Source organism: Rhinatrema bivittatum, chromosome 2 (genome assembly GCF_901001135.1).
Source record: "Rhinatrema bivittatum chromosome 2, aRhiBiv1.1, whole genome shotgun sequence".
Classification (NCBI taxonomy): domain Eukaryota; kingdom Metazoa; phylum Chordata; class Amphibia; order Gymnophiona; family Rhinatrematidae; genus Rhinatrema; species Rhinatrema bivittatum.
In genome coordinates this window covers 383170024-383195236 of record NC_042616.1, presented here as the reverse complement: position 1 = coordinate 383195236, position 25213 = coordinate 383170024, and the positions used below count along the sequence as shown (strand labels likewise).

Below are 25213 nucleotides of genomic sequence, written 5' to 3'. Positions count from 1 at the left end.
AGCAGGGCTCTTTAATAATAGAGCACTGATAGAGGCTTGTTGTCTCATACAGGATCATACAAGTAAAGAGAAAAAAACAACCAAAACTGCTTTTAATTAGTGAATGGTCTGTGGGGCCTGGAAGATAGTCAGGATTAGGGTTGTTCTGCGGATTAAAGAGGCAAGTTCTGTCCTAAGTTAGCACCGGTTGAGGCAGGATTTTTTTTACCTTTTTTTTCCTTTTAAAAAGAAAAATATACAAAACAGAAGAGCAATTGGGCACTGTGGCTAGAGCACTGCATGGCCCAGAGTGAAAGTTAAACTGCTAGCAAGTGCAGAAGACAGAAAGCTTAAAGCCCTGGGCAGTAATACCAAAAACCTGGACTGGATTCAGTAGGTGTACTGCAGTGCCGGTGCAACAGAGTGGATGCATGCTGGGAGTTAATTGGCAAGTGATGACTCAAAGCCTCTTAGAAGACCAGAAGCAGCTGCAAGCATGTGAAATGATGTCCCAGTCTCTGGAAAAATCCCTGGGGAAAGCTGGAAGCAGAAAGTGCACCTCAGCTATCCAAGTCAGTGACTGCCCTACCCTAGAGAGGGAAACAGCTGAGAAGGGAGCAGAAAGACCAATGGGGCTAGCGAAGACACTCAGACTTGCTATAGATGCCCAAAGAGAGGAAGACAGAATTAAAGGGCAGCAGCTGGTCGTAGAACTACAAGAGACTGCAACAGAAATGATTCAGTTGGAGGCAGACCTAAGGTGAGTCACCAGAGAGATTCCAGTGATAGAGAGTGAACTGAGAAAAATTGCCAGCCTGCTTAAGTGAAGCCAGACAAGGCTGTAGGGCTCCTGGAAGCTGACACAGCACAGCAGTCAGAGTTCTATGGCTGGCTGTGGAGAAGATGGGGGGTAAATGTTTCCCTTCCCATTCCCTGAAGTCAGCAATTAAATTAGACATTTTGGCATCTTATTCCTCCTCATAGTCCATGCTGCCACATGTTTTGTAACAATGCCTTTAAAAGGCATTCTTGTTAGTTTCATCTTGGAGGTCACGTTGGCTGACCATAGTTGCCATAGAAGCCATAGTTGCCTTCTGGCTGCCACTATGGATCAGATGCCCCTGGCTGAGGTGCGCACCAGGTCTGAGGTCACATCCATGAGGAAAGATATCGCCGGTTCTAAGGTTTCGGCGGAAGTGGTTGCGAACCTGGAGAGAAGCAAGCAGGCACGTGTCACAATGGCACAGCAGGAAGCGATCTGCAAGGTCATTGCTGCGACATCAAATGACTTTTTAAGGATGGATTCCTAACGTCTATCCTGGGCATTCTTGAGTGCAGCTCCTCCTTTGACTGGGCTGGTAGTGAGCTTTGAGATAGCACAGACCATGTCATCCACTTTTGGGAACCCTAGGAGTTCTTTGGCCATGGGTTCCAGGGGGTATAGGGCTTCTAGGGCCTGTCCTCTGGGGCATTCCATTCCAGGTCAATCAGTTGTTGTACGGCCTGCAGCATTGGGAAATAGCATGAGGCCTGACAGAGACCGACCAAAACTGGGTTCGTCTTTGGCTCCACTGTGGTACTTGCACCAGGAATGGCCAGCATCTTCAGGCTCAGAGACACGAGATCTGGTAACTCATCTTCGGAGAAGAATCGAATCACGGTTTGGTATGGTTCCATCACTGGAGGGATTTCCCCTTTCTCCAGGGAGTCAGTTTCTTTCCCCGAGGTGTCTGTGTCACCTAAGGGGAGCCTTTTGCCTGGATGGGGCACACTTGGGGGGTCCGAGAGGGGCTTGGAAGGTCTTGCGCTTCTGGTGGAGACTGTGGTTGTGTCGCAGGCGGTACAGATTGCGCCTGGACAAAGGTTTGCAGCCCTTTAAATAATTCCACCCAGGAAAAGGTCCCTGGATCTATATTGAATCCAGTGGAGTTCCTCGAGGTGCCCATCTGAGGAGGGGCCAAGTCCGAGATACAAAGGTCCGGGGTACTATCATTGTTGGATCTGGATTCCTCTACTGGCTGAGGGGGCCCTGCTTCGGTTACCCCTGAGACTCTTCGCACTGCAGGCATAGGGCAGAGGTCACTTCAGGTTGCGCAGCTCTCAGGTGGCAGGCTGGGCAGAGGGCTTGTCCCTTGGCTTTCTTGGCCGGCAGTGCCATGATTTGTGCGCGTGGAGTGGCTCAAAACTCGTCTGTGTGCGTAGGTGCGCGCGCCGGGAGCCTTAGTTGTGCGCTCTGGGTGCGCCGATGATGTGCGTGCAGGCCGCTATTTGTGCGCTTAGCAGGCCTGTGCGCACAGCGGCGCGCACATCCCTATCTGTGTGCCCAGCACAGATGTGCGCGCGCTGCAGTGCGCCTGGCATAGATGCGTGGACAATACAGCGATCAAGAGGAGGAAATGGCGCCGACAACGCGGGCAAGATGGCGACCCCCCCGGAGGGTCTCCACGTGTGAGGACCCTCACACCGGATCGGGGTCTAGCCCAGACGGGGCTGATCAACCCGATTTAACAGACACCGGAAGGACGATCTGTGCGACTAACCGAGCCTCGGAGACCGGAGACTTTAAGAAAGTTTTCTACCTTACCTTGTCTCGGCAATTCCCTGTCTCATGCCGGGTGGTCTCCGGCTGCGGAGGGAGAGGGAAAATACCTTCACCGCCGTGCTCAGTATTGCACCCGCTGCCTCTCAGCCACTCTGGGGGTGAAGTCCATGCCAGGAATTGGCTACCGGACCGAGGCTTGCCTCTGAGGGATCTCGGAAATCACCTCAGGAATTCTCGACTGGGGGAGGGACCCATGGGAATCACCGCAGGAGAGCGGGACTCGTCTTGTAGAAGTAAGATTTTTTTCTTCTTTGGTTTGAATTTTCTAACACTGTGCAAGTGTATGTACTGTCCCTAACTGCTTAGGAGACAGAGAAATACTGAAGAGCTAAGCTTCCTGCACGGGTATATGTAGGCTGACGTCAGTTTGAAATCTGACTCCGTCTCCCAACTGCTATCAAGAATACACTATACCCACTGGTCCTGAGTCCATCTGCTACACGCTAGGAAATAGGCATGATTGTGCAGAGGATGGTTTTTACAAGTTTCAGCATTAGACCAATAATCCAGACTACATCCTAAGCTGACAGGTCTACAAAAACTTAAGAGCCTTGAGTTTTTGTTTCCTAGAAACTGGTCTTGATTTGCATTGTAAGGGCCTGAATTTGGTCACTGTAGCTTTGCTTAGGTAAGAATCTTATTTTTTCATCATGGTTCACTGACTCAACATTCTAAAGATAACATGTTCCAGGAATTTAAAGATTATACAAAGGTCTACAGCTTCCCAGGTAATTGATCAGATTGCCTGGTTTGAGTATTGCAACTACAACCATCTCCCAGCATGCTGGTCATAGCATCCAGATTTCATAGTGTACAGTTTTGTCAACTAGTACAGTCCTTGGATCCTAATTCATAGCAGAAATTCAGGGAGGATGCCATCTTTATTGGCTGCTTTCCTTTACTGCAGCTAACTCCCATGCACACTCCTCCTTCTCTGATGCTTGGCGACAGCAAGGAATGTAGGAATTTCAAGGAGAAGGAACAAGAGAAGGCTGGGGGGGGGTAGAGAATTTTGGGCATGTGTCAATAAAGGAGCAAGGGAGTGCTAGGGTCAAGAGACTGAGGGTTACAGTATGGTGGGTTTCAGTTGGGGAGATTGGGGCAGAGTGTGCTGGGGGGCTCAAAGTGTGATGGGGTGAGGTTACAGAAGGACATCAGAGTGTGCTAGGGTCACGCTGGTTAGGAGTGAAGGGAACTTTAGGGTTGGGCTGTTGAGAAGGTTCACAATGTAGTAGGACTGAGCTCAGGAGGATGGATCAGTATGCTGGGATCACCCTGGGGAGGTCAGGTCTATGTGCTGGGATCAGAAGGGATGAAGGTTTCGGGGGGGGGGGGGGGGCAAAGTGTGCTGGGATTTGGAGCTAGAATATGCTAGGATCAGGCTAGGCAGATAGTGTGTGCTTGGGTTAGACTGGGGAAAAGGGAACACTGTGCTGCATCTACACTTCAGGGATGCGTGCGCTGTAATTGAGCTGGTGGGGAAGGGAGAAACAGTGTATGCTGGAGTCGAGTTAGGGGAGGGGGTCAGAATGTGCTTGGGCAAGGCCAGTACTGGAGGGAGTGTTAGGGCCATGCCAGTGAGAGGGAGCCAGAGTGACTGGAGTTGGCCTGGGGAGGAGGAGAGTTCAGAGTGTAATGGGACCAGCTCACTAAGGAGACAATGGGGAAGGTAGTGCTGAGGTGGGGCTGGGGATCATAGTGTACTGGGTATAGGCTGAAGAGATGGAAAAGAAGTACTGGAGTAGGGCTAAAGAAGGTGGGAGTGCTAGGTTTGGACTGTTAAAGACAAATCGGGATCTCTGGTGAATTTTGACAGGTTTAAGCTACTGTAGTATAATATGAACGCTTGTCATGGCTGTAGCCAAGATTTTTATTTGTTTTTGAGATTTTAAGGACTATTAGAAATTTTTTGCATCACTCAAGCATTTAATATTTTGGGGCTTATGATTATTTTAAAAAACTTTCATGAAAAACGGTGGTGGTTGACTTTTTGTAGTAGTAGTATTTTATGGTTGACTATTTGATAAATTTCCAATTACATTACCATTATATAAAAAAAAAAATTGTTTCAAACAGTTTTTCAAATTCTTCCCACTATTATGAACATTATATTATCGGCACTTTTTTGTAGGAATTCATGTTTGTTAATAATAAACTGACTGACTAGTGAAAGAAGCACCCAAGGAAAGCTTAAAAAAAATTGCAAAGATGGGTTTTCCTTTACCTAGTAATGGACAGTGGGGAGTCAATTAGGGAATAGCTATGTGTATACATATGTGCTATAATTCCAAGACTGCAAGATTCCACAGGGATCCCCCATAATAGCACTGTTCATTATTATTCTGATGCCTTAACTAAAAATATTAACTCCGTATACAAGTTATAAAGTAATGAGAATATTTCAGAAAAGAAAAGCACAAGTTACCTTTTCCCAGTTAAGGTAGGAACTTAAACAATTTAAAACTTCTCCTTTTGCACGTTGCCTGATTAGTGCTTGCATAGCTTTATTAATCACTCCCTGAAGAGAGAATATATCATGCCATACGCTTACGATGAAGAGAGTTAATTTCTCAGATTCTGGAAAACCTAAGGATGAAGGAAAAAAATAAAAGAAAAAATACTGATTCTGATTTACTTGTTAATCAATCAACTGTATAATTAAAATGTCCAAGGTGAAGCACACATATCGTATTTTTCACTCTATAAGACGCACTTAGGATTCAGAGGGGGAAAATTTAAAAAAAAAATGTTGTGCTAAACTGGCTCTGTCCCCGGGCGTCTGTGCGTCTTATGGAGCAAATTAGGGGAGTGCATAACATTTTTTTTTCTCCCCATTTTGTTTTTGGGTCTGGGGAGGGCCATTTCGGTCCACTCCCCAGATCAGAAAACTTTTCTCTTTCTCTTTCTGTGGGAACTCCCCCCAAAAAAAAAAACAACACCCCATTCCAACCCTTTAAATTAACAACCCCCCACCCTCCTGACCCCCCCCAAGACCTGCTAAAAGTCCCTGGTGGTCCAGCGGGGGTCCAGGAGCGATCTCCTGGACTTGGGCCGTCTGCTGCCAGTAAACAAAATGGCGCCAACGGCCCTTTGCCCTTACTATGTCACTGAGGCCGACCAACTGCAGCGGTAACCCCTGTGACATAGTAAGGGCAAAGGGCCGTCGGTGCCATTTTGATCACTGGCAGCCGACGGCCCTTTGCCCTTACCATGTCACAAGGGCTACCGCTGCCATTGGTCGGCCCCAGTGACATAGTAAGGGCAAAGGGCCGTTGGCGCCAGTGATCAAAATGGCACCGACGGCCCAAGCCCAGGAGATCGCTCCCGGACTGCTCCTGGACCCCTGCTGGACCACCAGGGACTTTTGGCAGGTCTTGGGCGGGGGGGGGGGGGGGGGTTTGTTAGCTTTTTAGTTTTTTTTTAATATTCGCTCCATAAGACGCACAGATATTTTCCCCCCACTTTTGGGGGGAAAAAAAGTGCGTCTTATGAAGCGAAAAATATGGTATTTCTTTTCTATGTTATTTTAAACTTGTCGTGCTTGAATATCTAAATCAAATGCTTTCATAATGGAAGCCAGTTCATCTATGCACATTAAAAAAATTATTTTGTTTTTCTAGAAGGCTGTATTCCCAAGGAAATGGCGATAACGGCACAATATAAAGAGAAATTAGAGCAAAATTGTGAGCACCAACAGCGCCAGAGTGTTTTATTTCAGGTGTTAAGTAACATAGTAAATATAGCAGACAAAGAACAAAAAGGTCCATCCAGTCTACAACCCTACATACTCTGCTGGGCAAAGCAGGAGTTGCTTAGCTGTAACAGGTATTCTCCAAGGACAGCAGGATTGTTAGTCCTCACACACAGATGACATCATCAGATGGAGCCCGATGCAGAAAACTTATGTCAAAGTTTCTAGAATTTTGACTAGGCACACTGAGCATGCCCATCATGCCCTATACCTCTCATCCATGCCAGGTCCCGCTTCAGTCTTGTAACATAGAATAAAGATTAAAATAACAAATAGGAGAAACCCAACTCCGCAGGGTGACCGGCGGGTTTTGTGATGGCTAACATCCTGCTGTCCTCTGAGAACACCTGCTCCCTTCTCAGAGGGCAAGCAGGATGGTAGTCCTCACACATGGGTGAATACCTAGTTATAAGCTGCTCCCCAACACAAAAGGGGACCAACCGACACCTAAAAAGGTGCCTATAGGCACAACACCAGTGCTGTTGGTAACAGAGGGGGAGACAACCTGAACCCAAACAATGGGTCCTAGGTTGGAAGAGTTGTGATCTACACCTCAAAGGATTGGATGAACCTACTGTTGTATTTGCCTTCCCTATCCAGGCAGTAATATGATGTGAATGTGTGGAGAGAACTCTACATTGCAGATCTCCTCCATGGAAATTACTCATAAGTGAGCCACTGATACTGCCATGGATCTCATAGTGAGAGCCTTGACATGACCCCCCAAGATGCAGTGCCACCTGGGCATAACAGAAGGAGATGCATTCTGCTAGCCAACTAGATATTTTCTGTTTGGCAGAGTTAATGGTCTAGGGGTATGATTCTCGCTTTGGGTGCGAGAGATCATGGGTTCAAATCTCAGATGAGCTCTTCACCTTACACAGGTGCAGCCTCTGTGGTAATGCCTCAAATCTCCACTGGGTGAAGGGAGTGGTAGATCTGGTACTAGTCAAGCTTTTACTTGGTGATTTGATTATTAGGCATGTAGAAAGCCGGGTGGCTGGTGGGGTGAGGATCGCCTGGTAACATGCCTATCTGGTGCGAAGGTGGCGGATCTCACGCGTCACCTAGATAGGATTTTAGACAGTGCTAGGGAGGAGCCGGCTGTTGTGGTACATGTGGGCATCAATGACATAGGAAAATGTGGGAAGGAGATTCTGGAAGCCAAATTTAGGCTCTTAGGTAGAAAGCTGAAATCCAGAACCTCCAGGGTAGCATTCTCTAAAATGCTCCCTGTTCTACACGCAGGTCCCCAGAGGCAGGCAGAGCTCTGGAGTCTCAATGCGTGGATGAGACGATGGTGCAAGGAAGAGGGATTCAGTTATGTAAGGAATTGGGAAACCATTTGGGGAAGAGGGAGTCTTTTCCCAAGGGATGGGCTCCACCTTAACCAGGGTGGAACCAGACTGCTGGCGCTAACCTTTAAAAAGGAGATAGAGCAGCTTTTAAACTAGAACAAAGGGGAAAGCCGAAAGTCACTCAGCAGCGCATGGTTTGGAGAGAGGTATCTTAAAAAGTTACTAATGATCCATTAGAATTAGCGCATCCCAACAGTGAGGTTTCATAATAAGAAAAGTAGTCCAAGTTCCTGTAATTAAACACTCACCTGAGCTAAAAAAATTCCAATTCATCACAGTCAATTAAAAAGCAGAATGAAAATACAAACAAAAAACACACTTTGAAATGTTGGTATGCTAATGCCAGAAGTCTAAGAAATAAGATGGGAGAATTATAATGTATAGCAGTAAATGATGACAAACTGAACTGGCATCCCGGAGACATGGTGGAAGGAGGATAAGCAATAAGACAGTGCTATAACCGGGGTACAAATTATATTGCAATGACAGAGAGGAGCATCTGGAAGGCGGGGTGGCGCTTTATGTCCAGGATGGCATAGAGTCCAACAAGATAAAGATCCTGCATGAGACTAAATATTTTAGTCTCATGAATATTTATGAGTAGAAATCCCTTGTGTGTTGGAGAATAATATAGTGATAATAATATGCTACCGTCCACTTGGCCAAGACGTACAGTGAAATGCTAAAATAAAATAGGGAAGCTAACCAAATTAGTAGTGCAGAAATAATGAGAGATTTCAATTACCCCAATATTGTCTGGGTAAATGTAACATCAGGACATGGTAGAGAGATAAAGTTCATGGATGGAATAAATGCATGCATCTCAACCTTCAAAAAAAGACTAAAGACCTGGATATTCATACAAGCTTTCCCGGACGCCAACATGGTCAACTAATCTCCAACTACACCTTGTTTAACCATATCTTCTATCGTTTACCTGTGTGAATTAATAACCTGTCCTTTCTCTTCCTTCTCAGCCAAGTTCTTATCACCCTGTTATATGTAACTGCCTTTTCAGCACCATTGTTATAGTTATGTTTACTGTGCACCCCTGTTCTATGTGAACCAGCATGATGTGATTGCCGTCTCGAATGCCGGTATATAAAAATCTGAAATAAATAAATAAATAAATGACAGTTTTATGGAGCAACTGGTTCAGGAATCTATGAGAGAGGGAGCAATTTTAGATCTAATTCTACGTGGAGCACAGGATTTGGTGAGATGAGAGGTAACTGTGGTGGGGCCACTTGGCAACAGTGATCATAATATAATCAAATTTGAATTAATGACTGGAAAGGGACAGTAAGAAAATCCATGGCTCTAGTGCTAAACTTTCAAAAGGGAAATTTTGATAAAATGAGAAAAATAGTTAGAAAAAAACTGAAAGGAGCAGCACAAAGGTAAAAAGTGTGCAAGAGGCATGGACATTTAAAAACAAAAACCAAAAAACAAAAAACCATCCTAGAAGCACAGTCCAGATGTATTCCACACCTTAAGGTGGAAGGAAGGTAAAACGATTACCAGCATGGATAAAAGGTGAGGTGAAAGAGGCTATTTTAGCCTAAAGATCTTTATTCAAATATTGGAAGAAGGATCCAACAGAAGAAAATAGGATAAAGCATAAGTGTTGGCAAATTAAATGTAAGACATTGGTAAGACAGGCTTAGAGAGAATTTGAAAAGAAGTTGGCCGTAGAGGCAAAAACTCACAGTAAAAACTTTTAAAAATATATCCGAAGCAGAAAGCCTGCGAGGGAGTCAGTTGGACCTTTAGATGATCAAGGGGTTAAAGGGGCACTTAGAGAAGATAAGGCCATTGTGGAAAGATAAAAATGTCTTTGCTTCAGTGTTTACTGAACAGGATGTTGGGGAGATACCGTTCCGGAGAAGGTTTCATGGGTAATGATTCAGATGGACTGACCCAAATCACGGTAAACCTAGAAGATGTCATAGGCCTGACTGACAAACTGAAGAGTAGTAATCACCTGGACCGGATGGTATACACACCAGGGTTCTGAAGGAACTCAAAAATGAAAATTTTGTAAGCTATCATTAAAATCATCCATTGTACCTGAAGACTGGAAGGTGCCTAATGTAACCAATATTTTAAAAGGGCTTCAGGGGCGATCTGGGAAACTACAGACCAGTTAGCCTGACTTCAGTGCCAGGAAAAATAGTGGAAAGTGTTCTAAGGATCAAAATCACAGAACATATAGAAAGGCATGGTTTAATGGAACAAAGTCAGCTTGGCTTTACCAAAGGCAAGTCTTACCTCACAAATCTGCTTCACTTTTTTGAAGAGGTTAATAAACATGAAGATAAAGGTGAACCAGTAGATGTAGTGTATTTGGATTTTCAGAAGGCATTTGACAAAGTTCCTTATGAGTGGTTCCTAGGAAAAGTAAAAAGTCAAGGGATAGGTGGTGATGTCCTTTCGTGGATTAGAAACTAGTGAAAAGACAGGAAACAAAGTAGAATTAAATGGACAATTTTCTCAGTAGATGGGGTGGGCAGTGGAGTGCCTCAGGGATCTGTACCGGGACCTGTGCTTTTCAATATATTATAAATGATCTGGAAAGGCAAACAACAACTGAGGTAATCAAATTTGCAGATGATACAAAATTATTCAGAGTAGTTAAATCACAAGTGGATTATGTTAAAATTGCAGGAAGACCTTGTGAGACTGGAAAATTGGGCATCCAAATGGCAGAATGAAATTTAATGTGGATAAATGCAATGTGATGCATATAGGGAAAAATAACCCATATTATAGGTTACACGATGTTAGATTCCTTATTAGGAGCTACCACCCAGGAAAGAGATCTAGGCAGTCATTGTGAATAATACATTGAAATCGTTTGGTTCAGTGTGCTACGGCAGTCAAAAAAGCAAACAATGTTAGGAATTATTAGGAAGGGAATGGTGAATAAAACAGAAAATGTCATAATACCTCTGTATCGCTCCATGGTGAGACTGCTCCTTGAATACTGTGTACAATCTGGTCGTCACATTTCAAAAAGATATAATTGCAATGGAGAAGGTATAGAGAAGGGCAACCAAAATGATAAAGGGGATAGAATATCTCCCCTATGAGGAAAGACTAAGAGGGTTAGGACTGTTCAGCTTGGAGAAGTGACGGCTGAGAGGGGGATAATGATAGAGGTCTTTAAAGTCATGAGAGGTTTAAGAACGGGTAAATGTGAATCTGTTATTTACTCTTTTGAATAATAGGACTAGGGAGCACGCCATGAATTTAGCATGAAGCACATTTAGAACTAATCAGAGAAAGTTCTTTTCACTCAGTGCACAATTAAGCTCTGAATTTGTTTGCCAGGGAAATGCGGTTAGTGCAGTTAGTGTAGCTGGTTAAAAAAGGTTTGGATAAGTTCTTGGAGGAGAAGTTCATTACCTGCTATTAATCAAGTTGACTTTGAAAATAGCCAATGCTATTACTAGCATCAGTAGCATGGGATAGACTTAGTTTTTGGGTACTTGCCAGGAGTAGCCTGGATTGGCCACTGTTGGAAACAGGATGCTGGGCTTAATGGACCCTTGGTCTGACCCAGTATGGCATGTTCTTATGTTCTTAAAAGAAACAAAAAGTTGGGCAGACTCTCTGTTCCAGAAAGAAGGCTAAGGCTCGCTTGCAGTCCAAACTGTGTGGTGCTCGTTCGCTTTGGTGCGAATGGGGCCTGGGAAAGAATATTGTCAGGATGATTGACTGGTTAAGATGGAAATCTGTCACCACCTTAGGCAGGAACTTAGGATGCATACACAAGACCATCCTATCATAATAAAATTTAGTATACAGTGGCTAAGTCACTAAGGCCTGGAGCTCGCTGACCCTGCATGCTGAAGTGATCACCACCAAAAATATGACCTTCCAGGTCAGGTACGTCAGGTCATAAGTGCACAGCGAATCATAAGGAGCTTTCATCAGCTGAGCTAACACCACGTTCAAGTCCCAAGACACAGCAGGAGGCCTTAGGAAAGGCTTCAATTGAAGCAGGCCCCGCATGAAACATACAACTATAGGATGTACAGAGATTGGCATATCATCTATATCATGGTGGTATGCGCCAACCACACTTAGATGAAATTTAACTGAGCTTGTTTTCAAGCCAGCCTTCAACAGGTGTAGAAGGTAATCAAGCCATTTTTGTGTGGGGCAGGAGAATGGATCTAGGGCCTTCTGCTCACATCGCATGAAAAACGTCCTTCCCTTCAGTCCATAGGACCTATTAGTGGAAAGCTTTCTACAAGCCACCAGGATTCGAGAGCAGCTGCAGAATCAACCTCTCAACATATAGGCTGAGAGCAACAGGGCCTGGAGGTTGGGATGTCGCAGCCTGCTCCGATCATGTGTAATGAGAACTGGGGAAGTCCCCAGACTGATCAGTTTCCGGATGGACAACTCCCGCAGAAGTGGAAACCAGACGTATCTTGGCCAATGAGGGGCTATGAGGATCATAATCCCCCTGTCCTCATTAAGCTTCAAGAGAGTCTTCGCCACTAAGCGAATTGGAGGATACACATATAGAAGAGACCTTTGCCCCAATGACAGGCAAGGGATTCCAAGGCTGGTTTGCTGTCTGACCTGTATAGGAAGCAATACCAAGGTAACTTCCTGTTGCAAGAGGACACAAACAAATCTTCGTCTGGGCATCCCCAGAGGTGGAATATACCAACTCACTACCCTCCCTCCCCCAGTCCAGGGACCACGCGTAGAGTCTGAAGGCCTGTCCACTTCCACGTTCTCCGTGCCGGCCAGGTACATAGCCTTGAGGCACCATCCTATGACCAGATCTGGACCACTTCCTGACACACGAGGTACAATCCTGTGCCTCCCCCTGCTTGTTTACATACCACATGGCTATCTGTTTGTCAGTCTGGATCAGGACAACTTGGTTGGACAGCCAATCTCTGAAAGCCTATATCACATACCTGATGCCCGAAGCTCCAGGAAGTTGATTTGACAAAAATGTTCCTCATCGGACCAAGACCTTGGATACCAAGCCTATGTACATAAGTTCCCCACCCCACGGTAGAAGCACCCGTGGTTAGAAAAATTTGAATGGGGAGACTCCGAATGAGATCCCTTGTTCCAGATTAGAAGTACCGCCACCAGGTCAATGAGTCCGGAGAGACGGGTGACCTCGGATGTAATCCTGGAGGTTCTGAGTAGCCTGGCGCCACTGTGACCTCAGGGTCCAAACGTGGCAAGCAAGTCACGGTTGCAATCATGTGGCTCAACAATCTGAACATGTGCCAGGCTGATACACACTTGCTCTGTTGAATCTCTGCCACAATGATCGCCATGAAAATGGCCTTCTGGTGGGCAGAAAGGCCTTGGCCTGAGCTGTGTCTAGCAGGGCCCCTATGAAGTCCAATTGAGATGATGGGCTGAGATGGGATTTTGGGTAACGAACCCTAGTGAATACAGCATCCTAATGGTACAGCACATGGACATGATAGCCCCTGTCAGAGGTGCTCTTGACCAGTCAATTTATGGTTTAATATCACTAATAGAATAGGGAAAAGAACCACAAAGACCCGAGTTTTACAGTTCAAAAACACAGACTTTGAGGAAATGGGAAAGTACCTGGAGGAAGAACTTAAAGGATGGGAGAACGAGAGAGATGTGGATCAGCAGTGGACCAATCTAAAAGGAGCAATCACCAAGGCAACTGCTCTATATGTTAGAAACATAAAGAAAAGCAAAAGAAAATTGAAACCTATCTGGTTCTCAAAGGAGGTGGCTGACAAAATTAAAGCTAAAAGAACAGCATTCAAGAAATATAAAGGATCCCAAAGGGAGGAGCAAAAAGAAGAATATTTGTATCAACTGAGGGAGACGAAGAAAACAATCAAGTTGGCAAAAAATCAAGCAGAAGAGAGGATTGCCAAGGAGATAAAAAATGGTGACAAAACATTTTTCAGATACATCAGCGAAAAGAGAAAGGTCCAAAGTGGTATAGTGAAATTGAAAGGTGGTAATGATCAATGTGTGGAGACAGACCGAAGAAATGGCAGAAATATTAAACGAATACTTCAGCTCTGTGTTCACTAAAGAAGACCCTGGAGAAGGACCATCTCTACACAACAAGAAACTGGATGAAGTGGAATAGATGAAAATCCTTTTACAGTAGAAAATGTGTGGGAAGAGCTAAAGAACCTGAAAGTGGACAAAGCCATGGGGCCTGATGGGATTCATCCAAGGATATTGAGGGAGCTCAGAGATGTTCTGGCGGGTCCGCTGTGTGACCTGTTCAATAGATCCCTAGAAACGGGAGTGGTGCCGAGAGACTGGAGAAGAGCGGTGGTGGTCCCCGCTTCACAAGAGTGGGAACAGGGAGGAGGCTGGCAACTACAGGCCGGTTAGCCTCACTTCGGTGGTGGGAAAAGTAATGGAGTCTCTGCTGAAAGAGAGAATAGTGAACTATCTACAGTCCGGAGAATTGATGGACCAGAGGCAACATGGATTCACCAGGGGAAGATCCTGTCAGACAAATCTGATTGACTTTTTTGACTGGGTAACCAAGGAATTGGACCAAGGAAGAGCGCTCGATGTCATATACTTGGATTTCAGCAAAGCTTTGATATGGTTCCGCACAGGAAGACTGGTGAATAAAACGAGAAGCTTGGGAGTGAGTGACAAGGTGGTGACCTGGATTGCAAATTGGTTGAACGGACAGAAGACAATGTGTGATGGTAAACGGAACCTTCTCTGAAGAGAGAGCGGTTTTAAGTGGTGTACCGCAAGGATCGGTGTTGGGACCGGTCCTGTTCAATATCTTTGTGAGCGACATTGCGGACGGGATAGAAGGTAAGGTTTGTCTTTTTGCGGATGACACTAAGATCTGCAACAGAGTGGACACGCCGGAAGGAGTGGAGAGAATGAGACGGGATCTAAGAAACTGAAGAGTGGGTCGAAGATATGGCAGCTGAGATTCAATGCCAAGAAGTGCAAAGTCATGCATATGGGGAGCGGAAATCCGAATGAACTGTATTCGATGGGGGGGGAAAGGCTGACGTGCACGGAGCAGGAGAGGGACCTTGGGGTGATAGTGTCTAATGATATGAAGTCTGCGAAACAATGCGACAAGGCGATAGCAAAAGCCAGAAGAATGCTGGGCTGCATAGAGAGAGGAATATCGAGTAAGAAAAGGGAAGTGATTATTCCCTTGTACAGGTCCTTGGTGAGGCCTCACCTGGAGTACTGTGTTCAGTTCTGGAGACCGTATCTACAAAAAAGACAAGACAAGATGGAAGCGGTACAGAGAAGGGCGACCAGGAAGGTGGAGGATCTTCATCGCATGACGTACGAGGAGAGATTGAAGAATCTAAATATGTACACCCTGGAGGAAAGGAGGAGCAGAGGTGATATGATACAGACTTTCAGATATTTGAAAGGTTTTAATGATCCAAAGGCAACAACAAACCTTTACCATAAGAAAAAAATCAGCAGAACCAGGGGTCACGATTTGAAGCTCCAGGGAGGAAGATTCAGAACCAATGTCAGGAAGTATTTCTTCACAGAGAGGGTGGTGGATGCCTGGAATGCCCTTCCGGAGGAAGTGGTGAAGACCAGAACTGTGAAGGACTTCAAAGGGGCGTGGGATAAACACTGTGGATCCATAAAGTCAAGAGGCCGCCAATGAAGAGTGGGTGACTCGCCAGAATGATGGCTACTGCCTGGAGACAATACCCTTATTCAATAAACATACACATGGTTACTGTGACTCCAACATCACTCTAAGCTTCAACAGCAAGAGGAAATGTGGAAAAAAGGATTTGCACTCACAAAGACGGGAGTAGCTGGCTTGTTACGGCGGTTACTACCCCAAACCAAATATCCAAATTACTACCTCCACCTTCCTCTATTCCTGGTGCCTTTCAACTAGCTTGATCACTCCATTCTTATACTTCACTTTCAATGCATATCCAGCATAGTTCTCTGCTTCAAAGCAGGGGAAAAGAAAAACTGTTACTTCACACATCCAGAAGAGCTCTCTGCTTAAACGGCAGGGGAGAAGAAAAAAGGGTTCGCACTCACAAAGCGGGGAGTAGCTGGCTTGTTACGGCGGTTACTACCCCAAAACCAAATGTACCTGATACTTCACTCTCGACGCATATCCAGCATGGCTCTCTGCTTCAACGGCATGGGAGAAAGACTGATACATCACGAATTTCCAGCATAGCTCTCTGCTTCAACGGCAGGGGAAAAGAAAAACTGATACTTCACGCATATCCAGCATAACTTCAACGGCAGGGGAGAAGAAAAAGGATTCACACTCACAAAGCGGGGAGTAGCTGGCTTGTTACGGCGGTTACTACCCCAACCAAATGTGCCTGATACTTCACTTTCGATGCATATCCAGCATAGCTCTCTGCTTCAACGGCAGGGGAGAAGAAAAAAACTGATACCTCACGCATATCCAGCATAGCTCCCTGCTTCAACGGCAGGGGAGAAGATAAACAACCAATAAGGGCTGTATAACATAATCTGGGTAAAAACAAATAAGCATGGGTGTAGCTTGCTTATTGCGGTGGTTACTACCCCTACTACCTCTAACTAATCAAGCTAGATATTTCACTTGGATGCAGCTCCATCACCGCTCTCTACATTAATGGCGGGGGTGGAAGGGAATTAGAACCAAGAGCTAAGAGAAACAGATAAGTATGAGAGAAGAAATGAGGGAAGCTTGCTGGGCAGACTGGATGGGCCATTTGGTCTTCTTCTGCCGTCATTTCTATGTTTCTATATGTTTCTATAGATACAGGTAGACAAGCACTCCCAGTCTGCGGAAGTACACCGCCACCATGGCAGGCATTTTGTGAAGACCTCTGGGGCGGACGCGAGCCTAAATGGCAACACCTGGTACTGGAAGTGTTGTCTTCCACCGAAAAATCGAGATACTTCTTGAGACTGGGGAAGATCTTGACGTGAGCGTATGCATCCTTTAGGTTGAGGGAGCATAGCCAGTCTCCTTTTTGCAAAAGGGGTATCAAGGTGCCCAGGAAAACCATCTTGAACTGTTCTTTTTTTTTTTTTTTTTTAAACTTGGTCAAAGCCCTTACGTCTAGGATGGGATGGAGTGTCCTCCTGTTCTCTTTGGAATTAGGAAATACCTGGAATAGAATCCCTGCCCTCTTTGCACTGTTGGTACGAACTCGACCCCTCTGACCATTAAGAGGGAAGAGAGCTCCACTTGTACCATCTCCTGATGCACTACTGGCCTCCACTGCGGGCATGGAGGGCAATTTGGCGGGACACCTAAAATGTTCAAACGGTACACCTGATGAATGATGGATAGAACCCACTGGTATGAGGTTACACTGGGCAACCGGTTCACAAGGAACCGCAGCCTGCCCCCGACCGGTGGGTCCATCTTCCCAGGTACAGGCACCTGGCTTATGCTCCCTATGGCCCAGTCAAAACTCCATCCCTGAAGTTGACTGAGGAGCTGGATAGGGTGTGGGGGCTCTCTGCTGCATGGAATGGCTACAGGAGCTCTGATGGTGTTGACAGGATCAAGGAGGTGAAGGATAATATTTCCTTGGGCTCCGGTCTCAACAGTCTCTTGGATGAGGAAAACAGGTCTGGAATACTAGTGGAGAATTGTTGGAGGTTTTCATGGTGGTCCCGAAGTTGGACCACAGCATCCCTCACCTTATCTCGAAGAGATTCTCTCCAGTGCATGGCACTCAGCGAGTCTTTCCTGTACTTCCGGTTGGAGATCTGAGGCCAGCAGCCATGTCATTCTGCGGGCGCTGATTTCCACTGAAGAGACTCTCGAAAACATCATAGGTTGCACAGACCTCATGTTTTCCGCACTCCAGATCCTTGTGCACCAGCGACATGAGTATCTTGCTATCGAGACAGCTGCTCAGCCACCTCCTGCACCTACTTCCAGATGTTCCACGAGTACTGGCTCATGTACAGTTGTGTTTGCTTTTGGTTACAGTAAAACTCTCTGAGCTAGACACTGAGAGCCTAAATCACTATATAGTGGTCATTGTACTCATGGCTTAATATACGTATCACATAACTGGTGTGCCTTGCAAAGTGGCACATACAAGTCATGAGAACAAATTAAGGTTTTCATATCATAATGCATTCTCTATTATCCCCTGAAATGGAAATCAATTAATCTTTTTTCTTTATTGATTTCCACAAAATTATAATCAAGAAAAACCTGACAACTGAGCAACATATAGTTTAGAAATATCTAATAAGAAATGTATATAAAAACAAAAGGAAAATTCTTATATATCCTCAATATATAGATCTCAACATGAGGGAGATCAAAAACAGGTAAATAAAAAGAAAAGCAACTCCAGAAATGTTAAATGAAGCCATATAAATACTGCTGAAGGTTCTGGATCATAAAAAAATATATTTTGCATCTCCTACTTAACATTTACATGGGAACCTAAGCAAAACAGCCAACACATTTTGCCTTTTTCTCAAGAAATAATCTATACTAGGTGGCTCTAGAAACATCAAGTAAAAAAAAAAAAAAGCGCCAAAATGTTTTTCTTACATCTGAAAAACAACTTTCAGCTTTCCAAGTGTAAGTACCAGTACAGTGGAACTAAGGAAATTCTGTTCCTGAGATTCAGGCAAAGTGGCAGCAATTTCACAATTCTCAGTCAGTAAAACTGAACTGACTGAGGAACTAGCAACAGGTTCCATTCTCATAGAGAAAAATAAAATGCGTTAATATTAGTCATCTGCTCTGATGGAATTTTTAAAAGTTCATTATAGAACTTCCTCAGCATTTCAATTGCAGTAATGGCTGAAGACTTAAGGAGGTTCAAAAATCTCAAATTGGACCTGTTTCCATAATTCTCCGAGATTTCCAATTTACGATGTAACAATTCGTTATCTCAAATTAATGCTAAAGACGAGTCTAGTAGGGTAGCGAATTGAGAATCCAAGCTCTCCATTCTCTTTACATAGTCCTGAAGCAATCAAGAATGGAAATCAATTGCGAGAGCGCTTGTTGCAATGAGAGAACAGTATCATTGATCTTATTTGTGACAGAGACCTCCAGGTTCTTAATCACTACCCATATTGTTTCCAAAGTGATGGAAGATGGCTTAACCAATTTGGACGTGGAGATGTCTATTTATCACATTCGGGCCGATATAGTAAAAGTCCTCCCGGCGCGCGCACAGGCCACTCTCCTGTGCGCGCGATTCTGTATTTAAATGAGGGCCTGCGGCAAAAAGAGGTGCTAGGGACACTAGCGCGTCCCTAGCGCCTCTTTTTGGACAGGAGCGGCAGCTGTCAGCAGGTTTGACGCCGACACTCAATTTTGCCTGCGTCGGTTCTCAAACCCGCTGACAGCTACGGGTTCGGAAACCAGATGCCGGCAAAATTGAGCGTCTGGTTTCAACCCGCGAGCCGCAGGCCAATTTCTTTTTTTTTTTTTTTTTTTTTACTTTCGGGACCTCCGACTTAATATCGCCATGATATTAAGTCGGAGGTTGCACAGAAAAGCAGTTTTACTGCTTTCTGTGCACTTTCCCGGTGCCCAACGCCTACCTTTGGGTAGGCACTAATTTCTGAAAGTAAAATGTGCGGCTTGGCTGCACATTTTGCTTTCTGAATCGCGCGGGAATACCTAATAAGGCCATCAACATGCATTTGCATGTTGCAGGCCGCTATTGGGTTCGGGGGGGGGGGGGGGTTGGATGCGCGTTTTCGACGCGCTATTACCCCTTACTGAATAAGGGGGTAAAGCTAGCGCGTCGAAAACACGCGTCCAATCCTGGGTTACACGTTGCTCCGCCGGAGCGCACTGTTACTGTATCGGCCTGATTATGAATAGTTTGTTGCAATTCGCATAGGCATAACCCAATGGAGTGCTCTAGTACCCCAAAAAGTGCCAAGGCTAAACCCTAAGGTTCTTCCATGCATGACATGGATAAACCTGGAAAAGGATCGAAGAGGAATTCAAAACTTACTCACCACCAGGAACGGGCTGAATTTTATTCTTTTAAACAGCTGCAGTAATTTTCAGTATCCCAAACTAACTTCAACCTTTAAAGATCCTCTGGGAAACTTCATTTGTGCAGAGGGAAAAAAGCAGTTGTTTGTTCCCTCTGTCGCCTCACTAGCATGAGAGGCAGGAGAGAGGAGCTCCGAGGTAACCCACTGAAATAATAACTTGGTAGAGAACTAGAGTTGCACAGGCTCTGCAGTGTCAAATATAATACGCAACCCCATGGTACGTTCACTTTTGACTATTGAAGGGAAGGAGAGTTTAAAAATCTTGCAGGCTTGACATTGTTGGCACAAAACGCAGTAAAATGGCCAGGGATTGATCTAGGGAATCCACCCAATTTCATTTTTGGCAGGATGCTGATCCTCTGCAGATTACACCCTTCCAACTCAAAGTCAGGCAGAAGGCACTGGCTGACACATTAAGCCACCATGCCTCCCTTGTTTTATAGTCACTCATAAGCAAGTGGGAAAAGGGACAAGGAGGGTGATCACTTCAGATCTCTTTGCAGAGTCCAAATCCAACAAGCACCAAAGGAGACCCAGAGGCTGGGAAAGAAGCTGTGTTGCAAGCTGCTTTTTTTTTTTTTAATAAAATTAATTTCACTGTCTCCCTGTTGTCTCCAAGAATAGAGATAGTGTGTGCTGCCAGTAACTCCTTTTGCCAGTCTCACCAAACAAAATCACCAGGGACCCACCCAGTGCTTGACCCATCCGTGCAGGCAGTCAGACTTCAAACAAGTCTGTCCTCAAGGAGGGCGGGAGACACAGTCTCAATGGAACGGTTGTATGAAGCGCCACCAAGAGTTGTCCAATGCTCCACTGGGAATCTGAGCCTAAAGCCTTGTCCGAAATTATCTCGACCCATCTTTGGTAGAATAGGGCAAGTCTGCCCCCCTATGCTTCTTCCTGTGGATGGATCGGCTGATCTTCATTGCGGGGTGTGGCTGGGGACTGGATCCAAGCCGGCTCCCCTTTTGCTATGTTTGTTCCGAAAGGAACTGGCCCCTGCGGGCAGGGCGAGATGCTTGATATGTACTTTTGTACGGTTTGAAGTGCTGTGATCCCCTGCCCTTAGATATCGGGGGGAAGAGCGCTGGCTTCTCTTGTTCTTTGTCCTCCGGTAGCCGAGGTACTGGGAGATTCACCTGATTTGTCGGGTTAACTTCTCCAGTTCGCTTCCGAACAGGAGGGTTCCCCCTTAAAGGGCATTCTTGTGAGTTTCGTCTTGGACATCGGTCAGCTGACCAGCTTCGGAGCCAGAGTTGCCTTCTGGCTGCCACAAAGGATACTACTGGTTCTAGTGCTTCAACGCCATGTGGTGGCGTTCCTGGTCTTTGATAATAGCAGGCTGATACGTCGAATGACTGTTAGAGGATGGATTCCAGACGTCTGTCCTGGCATCCTTGCGTGCCGCTCCTCCCTCGACTGGGATGGTTAGAGCGCTTTGAGACATCGCACAGACCATGGCATCCACTTTGGGGAATGCCAGGAGATCTTTGGCGGGCGGGGTCCAGGGGGTATAGAGATGCCAGGATCCATCCCCCCTTGTACGTGGCCTCTGGAGCCTCCATTCTAGGTCAATCAGCTGTTGAATGGCTTGCAGCAAAGGGAAATGGTGGGAGGCCTGACAGAGTCCCTTGAGGAGTGGGTTCGTCTTCGGTTCCCCTGTGGCACTCGTGCCTGGGATAGCGAGCTCTTTCAAGCTGTGAGCCACGAGGTCTGATAGTTCGTCTTTGGCAAAGAAGCACCTAATGATTCGGTAAGGTTCTGTTCCTGGAGGGATTTCCCCTTCCTCCAGGGAGTCTTGATCCTCGTCCGAGGTGACCGTGTCCCCAATGTTGGGGCTTTGAGGTTTAGAGGGTCCCGGGATGTTTAGAGGGTCCCGGGATGTTAGGGTCCTCTGGGGGAGGCTGTGGTTGTGTCATCGGGGGCGCCTGGTGCATGTGGACAAAGGTACGTAGGCCTATGAAGAATTCTACCCAGGAGAAAGATGCTGGGTCTAAATTGAGGCGCACTGCATCCCCGGGGAAGCCCCGTTTGAGGAAGGCTCCCGCTGGGGGGTAGCCAGATCCGGTGTACTGTCGGTTGATCCGGATCCCGTGCCGGCTGGAAAGGACCTTGGCCTGGTTCACCCAGAGCTCCTCGCACTGTAGACACAGGGCTGTGGCCTCTTCGTGTTGCACAGCTCTAATGTGGCACGCTGGGCAGAGGGCCCTGAGCCTTGAGCTTTTGTCCGGTGGGTACCCATGGTTTGTGCGCGTAGATTGCAGAAAACTCCGGTTTGTGCGTTCAAGCGTACGCCGGAGGCTGAGTTATGCGCTCTGGGTGCGCCAAAGTTGTGCGTGTAGGTCAGATGCGCACTCAATAAGATGCGCGCGCTGCTGTGCGCATGGGGTTTACTTATGCACCCGGCACAGTTGAGTGTGAGGCTGTGCGCCCAGCACTTAAGCGCACGCTGGTGTGCGCACAAGTGATTTTGTGCGCATGGCTCGCCTCTATGTGCACAGATCGAATCAGCGGACAGAGAGGCGATCAAGTGAAATGGCGACGGCAATCCCACGAGCAATATGGTGACCACCTCGGAGGGTCTCCACGTGGGAGGACCCTCGAATCGGACCGGGGTCTAGCCCGGATAGGGCTGATCAACTGCTAGCACCGATGCCGGCTGGCGATCTGTGCGGCTATTTGAGCCTCGAAGACCGGAGACTTTTAAGATGTTTTCTACCTTACCTTGTCTCGGCGTCTCCCAGTCTCGTTATAGGCGGTCTCCAGCTGCGGGGGGAGAGGGAAAATTACCTTCACCGCCGCGCTCGAAGTTGCACCCACTGTCTCTCAGCCGCACGGGGGCTAAGTCCAAGCCAGGAACCGGCTGCTGGACCGAGGCCTACCTCTGAGGGATCGCGGAAATCACCTCAGGAATTCTCAACTGGGGGAGGGACCCATAGGTATCACCACAGGAGAGCGGGGCTCGTCTGTAGAGATAAAATTTCTTCTTTGTTTTAGATTTCTTTGGTTAGAATACTCTTAACGCTGAGCAAGCGTAGATAGAGTCCCGAACTGCTGTGGAGATGGAGAAATACTGAAGAGCAGAGCTTCCTGCAAGGGTATATGTACTAGGGCTGACGTCAGATTGAAATCTGACTCCATCTCCAACTGCTATCAGGAGCACACTATACCCATTGGTCCTGAGTCCATCTGCTACACGCTAGGAAATGTATGTTTTGCAATATCGCTAATGGACTCATATTTTCAAGATTTTCCTTCCATCTGGAGGACTGATATCTAAGAGAAAAAAGAGCCTGCAGTGGGTGGGAGATGGGGATGGGGTGAACCAATACTCTCACCTTTTCAGATTAATAAGCGACCTCTGAAAACTCCCAATTTTAATACTTACAAGCAAATAGTGACTTCTGCAAGTTCACAAAATAATCCAATGTCCTATAGCATCCATACTACTTTTTGTAGAAATTATTCAGTAAGGGATAGAAAACGAAACTACAAATTACATAATGCTTCTGTATGGGTACATGGTGCAATAACATCTTGAGTTCTGTGCACAGGTCTGCTTAACCCTTCTCAAGAAAGATATATCAGAGTTAAAAAAAGGTGCAGAGAAGGGCAATAAAAAAATAATAAAAGGTATGGAACAGCTTCTTTATCAAGAACAGCTTAACAGGTTAGGGATTTTCTGTTTGGATAGAGATGACAGAAGGAATATGAAATCATGAATGGTATGGAACAAGTTAATAGTGAATAGTTATCTACCCTTTCAAATAGTACTAAAGCTAGGGAGCACTCCATGAAACCGGGGTAGCAGATCTAAAATCAATTTGGGAGTTATTTTACAGTCAATTAAACTGTGGAGTTGTGCTAGAAGATATAGTCAAGGCCAATAGTAAAGTTTCAGCCTGCATGCTGAGCACTGAGCAGCCAATTGTCCTTTCTGTTTTGGAAGTAATGGTGGCTGCAGTCAGCAACAGGGACAATTCAATGAGCTTTTCTCCAGTACATTGAGCCACGGCAGAAGAAACACTGTTACAACCAATTTCCCCGATGGTGCCCCAGATATGTGTTTGAGTTTAGGACTGACCTCAGCAAAGTCATAACATGGCTTCACTGCATCTCCATCTTTCGAGATCATTCCATCCACTAAAATAAACTATTTTCTTAGAATATTCATCATTTTATAACATTTTTCCTTATGTCAAGAAGGTTACTTTCCCTCATAGTACCTTTTAACTTTAAGAAAGTTTATCTCTGCTTTTAATTCATCCCTCAGAAGGGCAGATGATGAAATCTTTGATTAATATTTGTGACTAATGAGCGAGAAGAGCAAGCATGGAAAATTGACATTACCTTGAGGGAAGGAAAAATCATCTTAACACAGGCGTCAACGTGGTGAGCAGCTCAACTAATCATTAAGTTGTTTACACTGTTATAATGGAATCAATACAGCAATGACAAAAATATTCCATGCTACTGGCTTGCAGGTCTTACCTTGTCTTCAAGAAATCTTTTCCACATTTTTTTGCCACATCAGAAAATGTGAGCTGTCTTATGTGGCTGATGGAAAGACATTTTACAATCCACACTTGGAAAAAATGTCTTTAATTCATGATGTTGAGGCTGTGGGCTTTTGGTTTCACAAGTGTTTCATGTACCAATTTTTGGTTACAATACGGGCTGAAAGCCCTGGACCCATGAAGATAGTAAGAACACTGCAGCAATTAACTAACATTATTGGAAATAGCAAGGAGAATTTTAAATTCCTAAACAGGTATGACGGAGAAACCCATTTACCAAGAGGAAGACGATTCTAGTAGATCTTCATTCCCAATCCTGGATGGCGATCTACTAGAATGGGAACTAGTGGCCAATGAAAATATAAAGAGTTCTCTGAATAGGAAGATCACACTGTCCTAAAATTTACAAACACTATTCAACTACTACATGGTATGGGGTAGATTTTAAAAAGGAGGCGCGACATGTACGTCCAATTTTATAACATGCGCGCACAGGAGCATGCATGTTATAAAATCGGGGGTCGGTTGCGCGAAACGGGGTGCACAACTGTGCACCATGGGTGCGCCGAGAAGCGTTTGCCTACCCCCCGTTCCCTACCCCCCCCTTTCCCTTTATTTATTTTTTTTAATCTCGAAACTTGCTTTAGCCCTGGGGTGACTGAAATAAGTTGTGTGCGCCGGCAGTTTGGCCGGGCATGCAATCCCCGGCACAGTAGCAAATATGGCCGCTGTGCCCGGAGCCTGACCCCGCCCCCTCCCCACCCCTTTTTTTCAAGCCCCAAGACTTACACGTGTCCCGGGGCTTTACGTGTGTCACCGGCCCTAAGGCGATTTACGCGCTTAACCTTTTGAAAATCCGGCCCTATATCTTCCTCTGGCAGCAACAAAATAAAAATCTCTCTGCATATAAGAACCTATGGAGCTTCCCAAATGTACGTAGCAGAAATTTTTGATAGTCTAGAATACATTAAAGCAGCAGACAAAA

The 25213-nt window shown here is 45.8% G+C and overlaps 1 protein-coding gene across 2 annotated transcripts in view; it reads right to left on the bottom strand.

The window, feature by feature from the left end:
* ICE1 (interactor of little elongation complex ELL subunit 1) overlaps positions 1-25213 on the bottom strand; it is a 205402-nt gene that overhangs the window by 28257 nt on the left and 151932 nt on the right. For both annotated transcript variants that reach the window (XM_029589995.1, XM_029589996.1), the window contains one exon: positions 5007-5167. In XM_029589995.1, the coding sequence (XP_029445855.1) occupies positions 5007-5167 (161 nt within the window). The remainder of the gene's footprint in view (positions 1-5006; positions 5168-25213) is intronic.